The sequence below is a fragment of the Elephas maximus genome, chromosome 3, assembly GCF_024166365.1.
Source record: "Elephas maximus indicus isolate mEleMax1 chromosome 3, mEleMax1 primary haplotype, whole genome shotgun sequence".
Lineage (NCBI taxonomy): Eukaryota > Metazoa > Chordata > Mammalia > Proboscidea > Elephantidae > Elephas > Elephas maximus.
Window position 1 is genome coordinate 77,353,793 of NC_064821.1, and position 17,726 is coordinate 77,371,518.

The window sequence follows — 17,726 nt, forward strand, 5'->3', positions numbered from 1 at the left end:
ATAAAAATGATTTTAAAAAACAAACAAACAATACACACATTGTTCTATGGCATTGGTTAACAACCCCAAGACATGTCAACACTCTCCCTCCTCAATCCTGGGTTCCCTATTACCAGCTTTCCTGTTCTCTCCTGCCCTTCAGTCCCTGCCTGAGGGCTGATGTGCCCCTTTAGTCTTGTTTTGTTCCGTGGGCCTGTTCGATCTTTGGCTGAAGAATAAACCTCAGGAGTGACCTCATTACTGAACTGAAAGGGTGCTCAGGGGCCATACTCTCAGGGTTTTTCCAGTGTCTGTCAGGCCAGCAAGTCTGGTCTTTCTTTTTGAGTTAGAATTTTGTTCTATATTTTTCTCCAGCTCTGTCTGGGACCCTCTATTGTGATCCCTGTGAGAGCGTTCACTGGTGGTAGCCAGGCACCATCTAGTTGTACTGGCCTCAGTCTGGTGGAGGCCGTGGTAGATGTGGTCCATTAGTCCTTTGGACTGATCTTTCCCTTGTACCTTTAGTTTTCTTCATTATTCCTTGCACCTGAAGGGGTGAGAGACCAGTGGAGTGTCCTAGATTGCTGCTCACAGGCTTTTAAGACCCCAGACACTACTCACCAAAGTAGAATGTAGAACATTTTCTTTATGAACTATGTTGTGCCAGTTGAGCTAGATGTTCCCCCAGACCATGGTCCCCACAGCCGTCAGCCCAGCAGTTTCCCTCAGGGAATTTGGATGTATCTGTGGAGGTACCATGACCTTGCCTTGTACAGGTTGTGCTGGCTTCCCCAGTATTGTGTACTCTCTTACCCTTCACCAAAGTGCTAGGGAGAATATTTTGCAGACCAGCTGTGACCCAGCATGATTAACTGATTTACTGGCTTCATTCTTTATGATGTATGATTGTCTTTTAGAATTTCAACAGGTTTAAACAGTGCCAGAAATTACTTCAGTAAAATTTTTGTATTTCGTTTTGCAGAGGATTGTGTGAATGTATTTTTTCCCTTCTTTAGGGAGGTGGTTGACTCAATGGTTCAGCATTTTAAAGTAACTATATTTGGGGACCGTAGACCAGTGTATGATGGAAAAAGAAGCCTTTACACAGCCAATCCACTTCCTGTGGCAACTACTGGGGTAAGATGTACATTTCTATATTGGAAAGTTATACTTTTGCAATGTCTTATTTTAAATACATTTATTACTATTTTATTTTAATTCATATATATGTATATATCATTTATATGTTTTAACTTTGTATTTTGAGGCAATTTCAAATTTGAAGAAAAGCTGCAAAAATAATGCAGAGAATTTGCTTAGACCTTTTACCCAGATGTTTTCGGTGTTTGCCACATGTGTCTTATTCTCTTTTCCCTCTGTTTTATTCTCTCTTTATAGCTATAGATATAGCTATAGAGAGACAGATAAGCATATGCACTTGTTTGTGTTTTCATGAACTATTTGTGAGTAGATTGCATACATCATGCCGGTTTAATGCTTAATACTTCAGTGTATATTTCCTAAGAACAAGGATAAAAACAACAGTACAGTTATCAACTGCACTAAATTTATCATTTATATAATACTTTCATCTAATCTACAGTCTGTATTCTAATTTTGTCTGTTGTTCCAGTGATGTCCTTTATAGCATTTTTTCCCCCTCCATTACAAGATCCAGCCTAGGATCATGATTTCATTTAGATATACATCTTTTTATTCCTCTTTATTCTAGAACAATTCCCCCAATCTTTTATTTTGTCTTTCATGACATTGACATTGTTGAAGATTATAGGCAAGTTATTTTAGTGACTGTCCCTCAGTTAGGATTTGTCTGGTGCTTTCTCTCAATTAGATTCTGGCTATGTATATTTGGCAGGAATATTGGAAACCCTGGTGGTGTAGTGGTTAAGTGCTACGGCTGCTAACCAAAAGGTCAGCAGTTCGAATCCACCAGGCGCTCCTTGGAAACTCTATGGGGCAGTTCTACTGTGTCCTGTAGGGTCGCAGTGAGTCAGAATTGACTCTATGGCAGTGGGTGTTTTTGGTTTGGTCATTCTTTCTACAGTTATTAGTTGGTATTCTACTAAAAGGGAGAGCTTTTTCTTTTCTCCTGTTTATTGATCTATTTCTTTGACTATTCAAATTGTCCCAGTTTTGGCCAGTGGGAGCCCCTTCAGGCTAGCTCCTGTGGCCTTTTGAATTGGCATACATCTCTCTTTCTCTTTTTTTTTTTTTTTTTAGCAGTTCTTTACTTTCCGGTACAAAATATTCCAGGCTCGTCTTACATCTTCCCTTCTGCAGCCCTGCAACTGGCCATTTCTCAAAGGAGCCCTGGTTTCTTTTAGTTGGGGGATGCAATTTACAAACCAAAATCTGGGTTCTGGGTGTGCTCATTGGTACTGGCGCTTCTGCTTCTAATCCTTTCAAAGGACAGAGGTAGGAAAGATAGATAGATAAGATATAGATAGAAATAGATAAGATAGATAATAACTATTACCTAAAACCGAAAACCCATTGTTATCGAGTGGATTCTGACTCATAGTGGGTATGAACTGGTGGGTTTGAATTGCCACCCTTTTGGTTAGCAGCTGAATGCTCAACCACTGCACCAATATTACGTATTGTATAGTAAATCATATATATATATATATATATACACACACGCACGTATGTATGTAAAGTAAATCATGAGTTTACTCTGATACTTCTAGTTCCAGTCTATCCCCACAGGATTCTTCCTTTCTTTCCTCCTTTCCATGTGTATCTTCCTTCTTTAGTAGACTCCTGGCTCCCAAAACATCACCACTTTTAATCATTTGCTCAGTCCTACAGTAAATATAAAATACTTTCCAAATTTACTACTCTTGTACCACTAAAAAAAACCAAACCTACCTATTGAAGTTCAAAGTTTTGCTTTGTATGCAGTTCTCCCTCCCCAATCACCCATTTTCCGTACCCCCAGCTTAGAAAGAGTCAATATACTGCATTCAGGAGTTACTTGCAGTAATGTTTTCTTCCCCCCGCCCCCCTTTGGTATGGTTGTGTTATTTATTTTAAATGCATTTGGGTATATCTGATTCTGATTGTATTCAGTTTTAGTTTTATCCCCACCCTTATTCATTTTATTTAAACTTTTTTTTGATATGTAGTACTTTACATGCTTTTAAAAATCAAAACTATACCAAAAAAATATACTCAGAATTGTTACTCCATTCTTATTTCTTTAATCATTCGTTTTCATCCCTTGAGAGTAAATTTATTTCTTTGTTTCTGAGTCATACTACCTGTGTTTCTTTTTTTTTATAAGCAAATAGATGATTATTTTCTCGATTTCCCTTCTCACACGAAAGATGACATGCTATTTGTAATCTTTTATACTTTGTTTTTGTCATTTAACATCTTAGCATGGAAATTATTCCATAGCAGCTCCAAGAGATGGTCCTAATTTTTTTTTTTTAATAGCTGCCTAAATGGGCATTTAGAGAATTTCCAGTAATTTGCAATAACAGATAATGCTGGTATGAATAACCATATTATTTAAATTTTAGTCCATTGGCTTAACACTGAGATTGATTTTTCATTTTTCCTTGGATATTTTTATAAATTAAACTTAGAAATACTTGTATTTCCTTTTTCAACATTTACCTGTTGGCTCTTTTCCTATCAACAGGTAGATTTAGATGTTACATTACCTGGGGAAGGTGGAAAAGATCGACCTTTCAAGGTGTCAATCAAATTTGTCTCTCGGGTGAGCTGGCACCTACTGCATGAAGTGCTGACAGGACGGACCTTGCCTGAGCCACTGGAATTAGACAAGCCAATCAGCACTAATCCTGTCCATGCCGTTGATGTGGTGCTACGACATTTGCCCTCCATGAAGTGGGTACTTTCAGCTTTTTTTTTTTTTTTTTTTTCCTCTTTAGGTTTTAACACAAGTGTGAAGGTTCCCCTCCAAAGAGTGAGTTGTGCAGGCCTCTCTTGATTGATCTTCATATGTTGTATATTTTGATTTTTTTTAATTGATTAAGAATAGCATGCATACAAGTTCATTTACAGAAGTTAAAGAAAAACTGTTGGATTTTGAAGTTAAATGTACATTATTAGCTTAACTATTTTAATGAACGCTTTTATAGAAAAATGTCTATCATAACACTTTCTCTTAGGAGCTATAAATCTTGAGTAAATGATATATTTTCAGATATATTCCTATAGATGAATCACCTTGTTTTAAAAGTAATTTCTTATTTATATAATAGCATCAATATTAGTATTAAAATTGTGCTGACATTAATCATACTTTTACCTCATATAGATACACTTATATGACCGGTGTGTCTTGTCTTTTTAAAGAAAATTTTGTCTTGCAAACACATTTATAGAAGTATTATTTATCAATAATTATTTACTCTTTAACATTTTCTAAGGTTGGAACTTAACCTTTTTAACCCATTTTTTAAGATGTATTTTAAATAAAATTTATTCTTATTCAGACATTAATCTTAAAAATAGATAATTTCATCATTGAAGGATGCTGATGGATTTTCTTTTAGAATGACTACTTTTTGCTTTCACAAATTTGGAAAATGTTTAGTTTCATGTATTTACTATAAGCATCATCATGACAAATTAATTTCATGTGCTGTAGTCTCTCCTGTCTTGCAAAGTATTTAAATATTTATGTGGGAAGGAAAAGATTGAACATGCCATTTTACTTTTGTAGATATACGCCTGTGGGGCGTTCTTTTTTCTCAGCTCCAGAAGGATATGACCACCCTCTGGGAGGAGGCAGGGAAGTATGGTTTGGATTTCATCAGTCTGTTCGGCCTGCCATGTGGAAAATGATGCTTAATATTGATGGTAAGGAAACTAAAGCCATAATATTCTGTATTGGTTACTTGATTTGTATATGGCCTGTGTTTATGTGTGGGTGTAGGTGTGTGTATAGATAATACGTTATATATATAACTTTATGTACTGATATCTTGAAGTTTTGTTTGAACATTAAGACAAACTGGAAGAACCTTTTACATTTTTATTACATTTTATTTAGAAAGCCTTTATAAAAAACTTACCCTGGAATGCTATTAAACATGAAGTACACACATGAAAACAATAGAAAAGCCCTGAAGTGATCATCTGAGCAATCTTCTATTATAACTCACTTCTGTTTTTTTAACTCTTAAGTCAACATTTCATTATGAAATACATATTTTAAAAGAAAAAAAGTCTACTGGTCCTGGTGATCACAGGCATTATGCCTGCTACTAGTACTTAATGTGATGCTAATTGAATTCTCCTTTTTTATGTGTTTTCTAACATTTTCTGGCATATATAAAAGAGAATAGTATGATGAACTGCCACATATGTAGCCAGAACCCAGATTGTTGAAATTTTTCTACCGTTATAGGGTCTCTATGAGTTGGAATTGACTTGACGGCAAGAGGTTTGGATTTGGTTTTTGCTTAATCTATCCATGTTTCTTCCTTTATTACAGTATTTTTAAATTAAATCCCCAACAGCATGTTATTTTGTCTCTACGTGTCTCAGTATGCATCTCTCAAAATACGGATGTTTTCTTACACAGCCACAATGTCATCACATGTAAGACAATTAAAAATAATTGTTTATTTATAGCCTCTAATGCCTTGTCCATAATCAGATTTCCCTGATTATGGGAAATATGTTTGTTTGTTTTTTTTTTACAACTAGTTCTAATCAGGATCCAAACAAGATCCATACATCAAATTTAATTAATATTATCCCTTTTTTAATCTAGCAGTCCTATTTCTCTCACCCTTGGTTTTTTTCCCCCCTCTTTTTATGTAGTTGATGTGTTATAGAAACCTGGTTACTTGTCCTGTAGAATATCCTCAAATCTGGATTTCTGTTTTTATTTTCTTGTGGCGTTATTACCTAGTTCCTCTCATTTATTTCCTGAGAATGGAAGTTAGTTGTAGAATCTTGATTTAATAATTGTTTGAAAATACATCATAAGTGTTTCAGATGATATCATATAAGTGGCGCAGAGTCTGGCCGTTCTAACTATAGTGATGCCAAGATTGATCAGAAGGCTCAGAGATAACAACCTGAACTCTCTGCTGTAGGTTGTTCAGTCAGCCTTTCAATTACTAATGTTACATCCATTGATGATTGTTACCTGGATCATTTATTTCACTAGGGTTTACTAGCTGGTAATTTTTTCTAATTCTGTTATTCCTTTTGTATTAGATAGAATTCTTATGTGGAAAAGAACTTATCCCCATCAACTAGGGCTACTTGGTTGATTTCCCCTCACTACATATGTGTGTGTATTATATATGTATGTGTATATATATATATATATATGTCTACGTTTATTTTCTTTTTCAGGGTTTTCTAGGCCATTCTTATTTATTTCACCATTTAAGCTTTAGAATCACCTTGTCTAGAGATTTGTGGGTGGAGGAGAAAAATAAACCAGTTGTTATTGAGTCACTCCAACTCATGTGTGTCAGAGTAGAACTGTGCTCCATAGGGTTTTCAATGGCTAATTTTTTAAAGTAGACTGAGTCACCTTGGGTGGACTTGAACCTCTAGCCTTTCAGTCAGCAACCGAGTGCATTAACCATTTGCACCACCCAGGGACTGTGGGTGGAAGGCAAAGCGTTGTTATTTTTATTGATATCTCATTGAATTTATGAACTAATTTGGAGTAAATGGGCATCTTTATGCTGTTGAGTATTCCTGTGCAAGAACATACCGTGCCTTCCCATTTATTGAATTTTTCGTTTCCTTCAGAAGTGTTTTAACATTTTCCTCACATAGATTTTGCATGTTTCTTCTTGTTATTCCTGGATATTTTAATCCTTTTTGTTGCTATTAAATGGGTTTATAGATTATAACTGGTTACTGTTTGTTTACCTTAAGACCTTTGGTTGCTATATACTGTTTATCCCTCTGCCTTACTCAATTACACTATTGTTTATAGTAATTTCAAGTGATTTTCCTGAAGTGTCTTGGTCATAATCATATCATCTGCAGGTAGTCATAGGTTTACCTCTTTTGGATTTTTATACCTCTAATTTTTTCTTGGTGGCACAAACAGTTAAGCGCTTAACTACTAGCTAAAATATTGGTGGTTGAATCCACCCAGCGGCACCTCAGAAGACAGGCCTGTCCATCTCGTTTGAAAAGGTTACAGCCTTGAACAGAGTGGAAAAAAACATGAATGAAGCAGTTCTACCCTGCACACAAGGGGTTGCCGTGAGTTGGAATCAACTAGACAGTAACTAATAACTATTTTTTTCTTATCAGATTAGATTGACCGATCAGTCAGGGTGGTTTTAAGTAGTAATGATTAATGGGCATCTTCTCTTTATCCTTTACTTTAGAAGGAACGTTTCCAGTATTTCTGCATGAGGTATGACGTGTACATATATGTATGTATACATTATTATGTTAGGAAACATCTCTTGATTCCTATTTTTATCAAGTATTTTTAATCAGGAATGGGTGTTAAATTTTGTCAGATCCCTTTTTAGCACCTGTGGAGCTGATGATGTGATATTTATCTTCTTTTTAACAAACATTGAACCAAACTTGGATTTCTGGATTCTTTTAATGTAAAGATAGATTCTGTTTGCTAAGACTTAGACTTTTTAAATCAAAATACAAAAGTAAGATTGATCTACAGTTGTCTTTTTCTGTGCAGTCTTCTTCAATTTTTGGTGTTAATAATACATTACCTAAAGAATTTGAAAGCGCTCCATTTTCTAAACTGAACAGCAGTTTTTAAACAGTGTTGAAATTATCAGCTCTTAAGATTTGGTAGAATTCCCCTGTGAAACCTTGTGGGCCTAGTGTTTCATTTCAGTGGGTAGCACTTTTAAAACTTCCATTTCTTCTATGAGAATGAGTCTGTTTAGGATCTTGAGTTCAGTTTTGGTAGGTGTCTTAGTTATCTAGTGCTGCTGTAACAGAAACACCACAAGTGGGATGCTTTAACAGATTTATTCTCTCACAGTCTAGGAAGCTAGAAGTCTGAATTCAGGGCACCAACCCCAGGGGAAGGCTTTCTCTCTCTCTCTGTTCACTCTCGGGGAAGGTCCTTGTCATCAGTCATCCCTCGGTGTCGAAGGTTCTCAGCTCAGGGGCCCTGGGTACAAAGGAGACGCTCTACCCCTGGCTCTTCTTACCTGGTGGTATTGAGGTCCCTCTCCTCTCTGCTTAGTTCTCTCTTATTATATCTCAAAAGAGATTGACTCAAGCTACAACCTAATCCTGTACATTGAGTTCTGCCTTATTAACACAGCTGCTTCTAATCCCACCTCGTTAACATCATAGAGGTTAGGATTTACAACACATGGTATAATCACATCAGGTCACAAAATGGTGGACAACCACACAATACTGGGAATCATGGCCTAGCCAAGTTGACATACATTTTGAGGGGACACAGTTCAATCCATAATGTTAGGTTATATTTTCCTAGAAAATTACTCATTTTGTCTGGGTTTTAAAATTCATTTATGTGGCATTTAAAAGTAGCTTCTTTTATATGTTATTGAGGGTTCTTTCCGTTTCTTGTATATTTGTGCTTTTTCCTTTTTACTCGTCATTGGGTTAGGAAGTAGTTTAAACAACTGATTTTTCCCAGCAAAAATGGTTTTTTTTTTTTTTAGCTTTTTCGGCTTTCTGTTTCTAACTCATTAATTGCTGCTTTGATCTTTATAATTTCTTCCCTGTTTTTCTTCAGTTATTTAGTTGTTTTGTAACTTTTTGACCTAGATTAGTAATTCATTTACTTCCACTTTTTTTGTTATTAATAGAAGTATTTAAAGCAGCAGGTTTTCATCTGATCACTGTTATACTATTTTTTCAAAGCTTCTGATAATATAGTATTTTTATTATATTACTTTCTAGAAACTCCCACAGATTTCATTTGTATTTTCCCTATGATCTCAGTGTTGTTTGAGAGTCTTTTTAAAGTTTTCAGATTGAATGCGTTTCTGTTTGATTTTGTTTTGAATTTCTAGTTTGATTATGTTGTTATTCAGAGACTGTATTTTGTATTATTTCTACTCTTAGAATTTGTCAGGGTATTTTTTGTAACATGTATTAACATGTTCAATTTTTGTGAAAGTTTAATGGCTATTTGAAAATAAAGAATATTCCATTATTTGGGTAGAGTTCAGTGGGTATCCATCACATACACCATTTTGATTATGTTGTTTAGGTCATTTCTTTATTTTTTGTGTACTTGATCTCTCAGACTGGCAAAAATAAATTAAAATTTTCTATTGCTACTGTGTTTCTGCCTGTTTCTCCTATAATTTCTGCTTTCTGAAAATTGCTGCTGTATTATTGGGAACATATATGTATTCATACCTGCCTCATTGTGAATTGTACCCTTTACAACGATCAAGTGACTTTCTTTGTCTCTTTATACTTTTGGCCAAAATTCTGTATTGTCTAATAAAAGGATTATAGTCTATGTTTTTGTAAACCTTTCCCAATCTTTTAAATTTTCTTTGACACTTTTTGAATCCCAGGTTATATGTTGATAACTCAGCATAGAGTGGTTTTGCTTTGTGAATCAGTCTAAAGTTTTTTGTTTTGTTTTTCTTCTTATGGATGAGTTAAGCTGGATGGGTGGGTGGGTGGATGGATGGGTGGATGGATATAGGGCATACATGTTTAGTCTTAGTTGTGTGAGATTATTTTGTTATGTCTTAATAGCATTTTAAATTTGAGTGAAATTCACTTAAGAATTCAGCATTTTATTTACTGTATTCACAGCGTTATGTAACCGCTAGATCTCTCTAGTTTCAAAACTTTTCCATTACCCCATAAAAACACCTCGTATCTGTTACAGAATCTCTCCTTACCTCTCTAACCGCTATCCCATGGTAACCTCTAATCGGCTTTGTTTCTATGGATTTGCCTAGTCTAGATTTGTCATTTAAAAGGAATCATATAATACGTGACCTTTTCTGTCTGACATCTTCCACTTAGCATAATGTTTTCTAGGTTTGTTCAAAGCATCAGTACTTCATTTCTTTTTATGACTAAATAATATGCCATTTTATGTACATTTTATACACAGTTCATCCATTCATCTCTTGATGGACATTTGGGTTATTGAATAATGCTGCTATTTTGACTGTTACGAATAATGCTGCTATGAACATTCGTGTGCAAGTTTTTATGTGGACCTACGTTTTAATTTCTCTTGGGTATATACCTAGCAGTGGAATTTCTGGGTCACATGATAATTCTGTGTTTAACTTTTTGAGGAACTGCCAAACTGTTTCCACAGCAGCTGCACCATTTTACAGTCCCACCAGCAATGTACAAGGGCTCTTATTCTCTACATCCTTGCCGGCACTTGTTATTTTCCTTTTTTTTTTTTTAATTAAAGCCACCCTCCCAGCTGCTAACCAAAAAGTTGGCAGTTCAAATCCACCAGCCACTCCTTGGAAACGCTTTGGGGCAGTTCTGCGCTATCCTATAGGATAGCTATGAATCGGAATCCACTCGATGCCCAACAGGTTTGGTTTGGGTTTTTTTTTTTTCCTGAGTGTGAAGTGGTTTCTCATCTTGGTTTTGATTTGCATTTCCTTAATGACCAGTGGTGTTGAATATCTTTTCATGTGCTTGTCGGCTATTTGTTTATCTTCTTCGAAGAAATTTATGTTCAAGTCTGTTGCTTATTTTTTGAGTTATATGTTTTTTTGTTGTTGCCTTGTAAGAGTTTTTTATATATTCTGGATTTTTAACCCTTATCAGGTACATTTTCTCCCATTTTGTAGCTTTTCTTTTCATATTCCTGATAATTTCCCTTGATGCACAAAAACTTTTTATTTTGATGAAGTCCAATTTATTTTTCCTTTTGTTACTCATGGTTTCAGTGCTGAATCTAAGAATCCATTGGCAAATCCGAGGTCATAAAGATATATCCCTGTTTTCTTCTAATAGTTTTATCACTTTATTTTAGGCAGTCGATCCATTTGGGATTAATTTTTTCGTATGGAGAGAGGTAGGGTGGTCCAACCTCATTTTTCTGCATGTGGTTAAATAGTCTGTTTTTTTTCCCGTTGAATGATTTTGGCATTTTGAAAATCAGATGGCCATACATGTTTGGCTTTATTTCTGGACTCTCAATTCTATTCTATTGGTCTTATGTCTATCTTTATTCCAGTACCACACTGTTTGATTACTGTAGCTTTGTTATAAATTTTGAAATTGGGGAATACAAGTCCTCCTACTTTGTTTTTCATTTGCAATATTTGTTTTGACTTGTTGGAGTCCCTTGGAATTTTATATGAATTTGAGGATTGACTTTTCCATTTCTGCAAAAAGACTATTAGCATTTTGGTAGAAATTCTATCTGTAGATCTCTTTGGAAGGTATTGCCGTATTAACAATGTTAAATCTTCCAGTCCACGAACATGGGATGTCTTTCCATTTATTTAGGTCTTTAATTTCTAAGCAATGTTTTATAGTTTTCAGTGCACAACTTTCTTACATCCTTGGTTAAATTTTATTCCTAGTTATTTTATTCCTTTTGATGCTATTGTAAATGAAATTGTTTTCTTAATTTCCTTTTCAGAATGTTCATTGCTGCATTTGGAACCACAATTGATTTTTTTGTGTTGATCTTGGCTAGAACTTCCAGTACAATATTGAATAGCCGTGGTGAAAACACACAGTTTTAACCTTGTTTCTGATCTTAAGGGGAAAGCTTTCAGTCTTTTACCATTCAGTATGATGTTTGTTTTTTTTTTTGATGTTAGCTATGGGCTTTTCATAAATACCCTTTATCATGTTAAGGAAGTTCCCTTCTATTCCCAGTTTGCCAAGTATTTTTATCAGGAAAGAGTGTTGAGGTTTGTATATTCATGTTTTTGCAACTTTACTTATATGATCTGTTTTCTGTGTCTTTTTAATGACGGGTTTGATACCTAAGAAGGTGTTTCGTTTTGTTGGTCTATTTCTTGGATTTCCTTCCTGAGTTCTACATTGTTTGTTTTACCTCCTCTTATTGTCTGGCTATCTCTTCCCTGAGTTCTTATATTTCTGATCCGAGATCTTTCTTCACAGCTGCCTTAAGAATTTTTCAATTCATGTTTTAAAAAAATAGGGTTATAATTTTCATCTATTTTGTTGATATTTTTCTTTGTCATGAATTGCACTGCTTTTTCACATTTTTTCTTGTAATATCTTTGAATGGATACTTACTGCTTTTTTGTAGTTCGTATTTGAGTGAGATAGACTTTCTCAGATCATCTAGTAGAAGGGACTGGGGAAATGTTAGGAGCAAGGTGGTCTTCAGGCTTCTCTTCTCAAGGCCTTTGTCCTCTGTTGTTCACATGGATTCTTTCTTCAAAATATATAGCCACACTTCCTCTGCCTCAATATATGGTTACATGGTTTAAGAGGTGTAAACTACCAGCCATGTGTTTCCCCAGGTCCTTACGGGCTTCTGCTTGCTACCAATAGATACAGCTCTTATACAAGAGTTCTTTGTACCATTCTTTCAACTTTTCTGTATTATTGAAATTATTTAAAAATAAGAAATTATGAAAGAAAAGTGCTTACCTTTTTTTTGAGATGTACCACTTCTAGATTACCCTCCAGTCACCCTGGTAACACTTTCTGCATCTCCTTTTTCTAACTCCTCCTCAGATTTCCCAATTCAATTTCAGTATTAAACATTGCAGTTCCCACTTAGGATAAGACCCTCACTTTCTGGGAGTGAAAATTTGCTATTCCCCCACTAGGCTTTTTCCATACTACTATTGCATGCTTTGATTTGAGATCTTGGTTTTGGTTTATAGGTTCAACTAGTCTCAAGTACTTTGGGCCATATTTACTTGTGATTTGATGTTTTCAAGTATTTATTACCACCTAGTTTTACTGATAGGAGCCCTGGTCAGTGGTTAAGTGCTTGGCCACTAACTGAAAGTTGAGCAGTTCAAACCCATCACCTGACTACTCCATGGGAGAAAGATGTGGCAGTCTGCTTCCATAGAGATTACAGTTTTGGAAACCCTATCAAGCAGTTCTACTCTGTCCTGTAGGGTCACAGTGAGCCGGAATTGACTCGACAGCAATAGGAGACAGGGAGAGTTTGACTGAAGATGTAGGGTTTTTTTCCTTTTTTTTTTAAACATTCGCTTTGTTGCTCTGTATGAGTTCTAGGAGAAAAGTGGGAAACTCGGAATTAAATTGCTGTTAATGTTCCAACTGGAACTTAAAGAACAGGTTTGGATAGTATTAAATAATTTTTAAATAACCCATTGGTCAAAGAAATCATGAAGGAAATTAAAAATATTTTTAACTGAAGGGTAATGAAAATAGTGTATATCAGAATTGATCTGATGAGCTACAGCAATTGTTAGAGGGAATTTAAAACTTAAATGTCTACTAGAAAAGAAGAAAAACATCAGTGACCTAAGCATTCATCCCAACAAGTTAGAAGAATAGAAAATTAAACACAAAAAAAATAGAAGGAAATAAGAAATAGAAACAAATTAATGAAATAGAAAAAAGACTAACTATGTCCTGCAGATCAGGTTTTTAAGGATAGTGACATGATTATATTTGTTTTCCAGAAAGAGACCTCTGGCAGCAATGTGGAAAATAGATAGAGGAGAAAAAACTAATCTGAGAAGCCAGTTAGGAGGCTTTTTCATTCACTAGTTCAGGTAAGAGGTGGTGATGGCCTGGTCTAATGTGGGATGGAGAGGAAGGAACATATTACAGGGATTGAGCTCAAAAAAATAGGTTTAAGTACCATGTCCAAAAGAAAAATTTGGGTGTGGTTACTGGCATATGGAACTGATTGGAAACAGTGGACCAGAAAATTTACTAAGTCTTTGAAGAAATTGTTTTCGCAAATAAACTACAAGTCTGGTGTATCAGTTAAGGTCCAACCAGAGAAGCAGAGCCAGTTGAAGATAAGTAAATGTAGAGACTTTTGACTTACAAGATTGTAGGAGCTGGCTGGACCAAAATCCATAGGGCAGGCCATCAGGAAGTAGAGGCTGAAATTCGTGGGCACAGGCTAAAGCTGCTGCCCACAAGTGAATTTTTTCTCTCTCAGGGAAGCCTTAGGGCAGTGCTTGCCGTCCAGATTATTCAGATAATCTCCCTCACTTAAAGTCAAGTGATATGGGTTTTAATTGTATTTACAAAATACCTTCACAGCAACACCAAGAGTAGCATTTGAATAACTGGTAACAGTACTCTAGCCAGGAGCCCTGTTGGTGCAGTGACTAAGAGCTTAGCTGCTAACCAGAAGGTCAGCACTTCGAATCTACCAGCTGCTCCTTGGAAACCCTGTGGGGCAGTTCTGCCCTGTCCTATAGGGTCGCTATGAATTGGAATCAACAGCAACGCATTTTGATTTGGTATTCTAGCCAACTCATAGCGACCCTGTAGGACAGAGGGGAACTATAAATCTTTATGGAAGCAGATTGCCACATCTTTGGTGGGTTTGAACTGCCAACCTTTTGGTTAGCAGTTGAGCGCTTTAACCACTGCACCACCAGGGCTCCTATAGGGTCAGTATAAGTTGGAATCCACTTGACAGCATCGACTTTAGTTTTGGTACTCTAGCCAAGTTGATACATCAAAAAAAAAAACCTATCAAACTGTGTGTGTGTGCTAAACCAAAAACCGAACTCATTGTCCAGTCAGTTCTGACTCATAGGGTCGCTATGAGTCGGAATCGACTTGACAGCAACGGTTTTGGCTTTTGGTTTACCACACATACTTGGTCTGCAAAATTCTGTGATTATTCAATCCTTGAGACAACGTTTGGGCTCCCAAACTTTCGGAAGCCATAAGTATGCTACAAAGCAACTTAATTGGTAATACACATCTATACACTGATGAAATATTAATATGTCCAAAGCTTGAAGAGCCTGAGGAATATATGGATAGAGGTATCCAGAATATAGTTGGAAATGTTCATCTGAAAGTCTGTAGCGATGGATGCTAAAAGTAGAGTGTTAGAACCTCCTCAGTTCTAGGAAGCCAGGAGAAGTGGAAAGAAATCTTTAGGAATTGAAAACAGGAAAGAGAATGATAAAGCCATGGGGAATACTAGCATTTAAAGAAGGAAGAAGAATTGGAGAGCAAGTAAGGATTATTAAACACAATGTGAAAGCCAAAGAATGGTGTCAGGGAAGCCAAGAGAGGAAAGAGATTCAAAGAGTAGATGATTTCACAGTTGAACAATAAAAGCTTTTGCAGTAAAATCAAGAAAAAGACAAGGATATCATTAATATGATTCTTTGTCACTGTTGTATTTGCTAAATTGTATTCTTCTTACAGGTTTCAATCTACATGTTACTTCCTTGAGAAGCAGTGTTTGACACTCTTCTCACTTCATCCAGACATCCCCCAAGTTTGAGTTAGGTATTTCTCTTATGTATTCCCACAGCACAGTGTACTTTCCCAGTAATGGCACGTGTCACCTGAATTATAGTTGTTTATTACTCTGTGTCTCTTATTAGAATGAAAGTTCCAAGGAGATAGGGGCTGTCCATCTTGTTCAGCAGTGTACTCTCAATGCCTAAATAATTATTAACCATACTAAGCAAAGAATGATTAAATAAATCCAGGAGGATAAAGGAAGCACATCAAAATGAGCCTGGGAAGTAAGAGAAATATTTGTAAAAAATAAGTGATGTCTTAGCTGAGCTTTTAACAAATATAATGAAATCAAGAATTTGGATTGAAAAGGAGTTACCCAGGAATAAAAGATCTGAGCGTTCTCTTAAATATTATAAAACTTTACTGAAAAACATAAAACCTAAATAAATGACATATATTAGACCTAATGAGAATACTCAATTTTATAAGATGTCAATTCCAAAACTAATCTATACATGTAAGTTTAATAAAAATCCCAACAGGGTATATCATGAAACTTGATAAGTTGCTATTAAGGTTTATATGGAAAGAATAAATGACCAAGTAAAGCCCATACAATTTTAATGAAGAACAAAGAGGAAGGACTTATTCTACTTATTATAAAAGCTATAACAATTATACTATACTGTGTTAAGTGCAGGAACAGAAAGATAAACAGAAAAGAGAACCTAAAAACAAGCTGCGCATGTATGTGTATGAACTTTGTCAATGCCTGAAGTAGCACAATGCCTGAAGTAGCATTTCAGATCAGTGTGGAAAGACTAGAATATTTAATAAAAAGTGCACATATAATTGTTAACCATATCAAAAAGTAACTAGATCCATCTGACATCATACACAGAATTTATTTTTAGGTGCATTATAATCCTAAATGAATCTAGGAAAATTGGAAGTTGTTAAAAATGAAGTGGAACACATAAACATCGATACCCTAGGCAATGGACTGGTATTGGCCATTTTGAATCAGTCATATTATAGTCTACTATGCTGGGAATGACATCGAAGAAGAATGGCATCACATTTCATCGTCACAAAAGAACAAGATTTATGCTGAAGTACAACACTATCAGTCATAGGATGAGATCCATACGCCTACAAGGAAGACCAGTTAATACGACTATTATTCTAACTTATGCACCAACCACTAATGTCAAAGATGAGGAAATTAAAGATTTCTACCAACTTCTGCAGTCTGAAATTGATCAAACGGGCAATTAGGATGCATTGATCATTACTGGTGACTGGAATGCGAAAGTTGGAAACAAAAAAGGATCAGCATTTGGAAAATATGTCCTTGGTAATAAAAATGATGCTGGAGATCACATAATAGAATTTTGCAAGACCAATGTATTATTCATTGCAAATACCTTTTTTCACCAACATGAACGGCAGCTGTACCAGTGGACTTCACCAGATAGAAAACACAGGAATCTAATTGGCTACATTTGTGAAAAGAGACAAGGAGAAAACTCAGTCTCATCAGTCAGAACACGGCCGGGGGTGATTGCGGAACAGACCATCAATTGCTCATACGCGAGTTCAAGTTGAAGCAGAAGAAAATTGGAATGAGTCAACAAAAGCGAAAATACAAGCTTGACTATATCCCACCTGAATTTGGATATCATCTCAAGAATAGATTTGACACATTGAACGCTAATGAAAGAAGACCAGATGAGTTGACATAATACATGAAGAAAGCAAAAGTCGTTAAAAAGACAGGAAAGAAAGAAAAGACCAAAATAGATGTCAGAAGAGACTCTGAAACATGCTCTTGAACATCAAGTAGCTAAAGCAAATGGAAGAAATAATGAAGTAAAATAGCTGAACAGAAGATTTCAAAGGGCAGCTGGAGAAGACACACTAAAATACTGTAATGAAATGTGCAAAGGCATGGAGTTAGAAAACCAAAAGGGAAGAACACACTTAGCATTTCTCAAGTTGAAAGAACTGAAGAAAAAATTCAGGCCTCTAGTTGCAATTTCAAAGGATTCTATGGGCAAAATATTGAATGACGCAGGAAGCATCAAAAGCAGATAGAGGAATACACAATCCTACCGAAAAGAATTGAGAGAATTGGTCAACATTTGACCATTTCAGGAAGTAGCATAGATTAAGAACTGATAGTATTGAAGGAAGAAGTCCAAGCTGCACTAGAGGCATTGCTGAAAACAAGGCTCCAGGAATTGACGGAATACCAATTGTGATGTTTCAACAAAGGATGCAGTGCTGGAGGTGCATACTTGTCTATGCCGAGAAATTTGAAAGAAGGCTACCTGGATAAGTGACTGGAAGAGATCCATATTTGTGTCCATTCCAAAGAAAAG

At 35.7% G+C, this 17,726-nt stretch overlaps 1 protein-coding gene across 3 annotated transcripts in view; it reads left to right on the forward strand.

The window, feature by feature from the left end:
* The window catches only part of AGO3 (argonaute RISC catalytic component 3), a 177,778-nt gene that overhangs the window by 62,500 nt on the left and 97,552 nt on the right, over positions 1–17,726 (forward strand). For 2 of the 3 annotated variants that reach the window (XM_049878743.1, XM_049878744.1), the window contains exons 3-5: positions 996–1,116; positions 3,650–3,858; positions 4,700–4,836. In XM_049878743.1, coding sequence (XP_049734700.1) covers positions 996–1,116; positions 3,650–3,858; positions 4,700–4,836 — 467 coding nt within the window. Of the gene's footprint in view, positions 1–995; positions 1,117–3,649; positions 3,859–4,699; positions 4,837–13,600; positions 13,668–17,726 lie in introns of those variants that run through there. The other variant, XM_049878745.1, reaches the window with a different exon arrangement.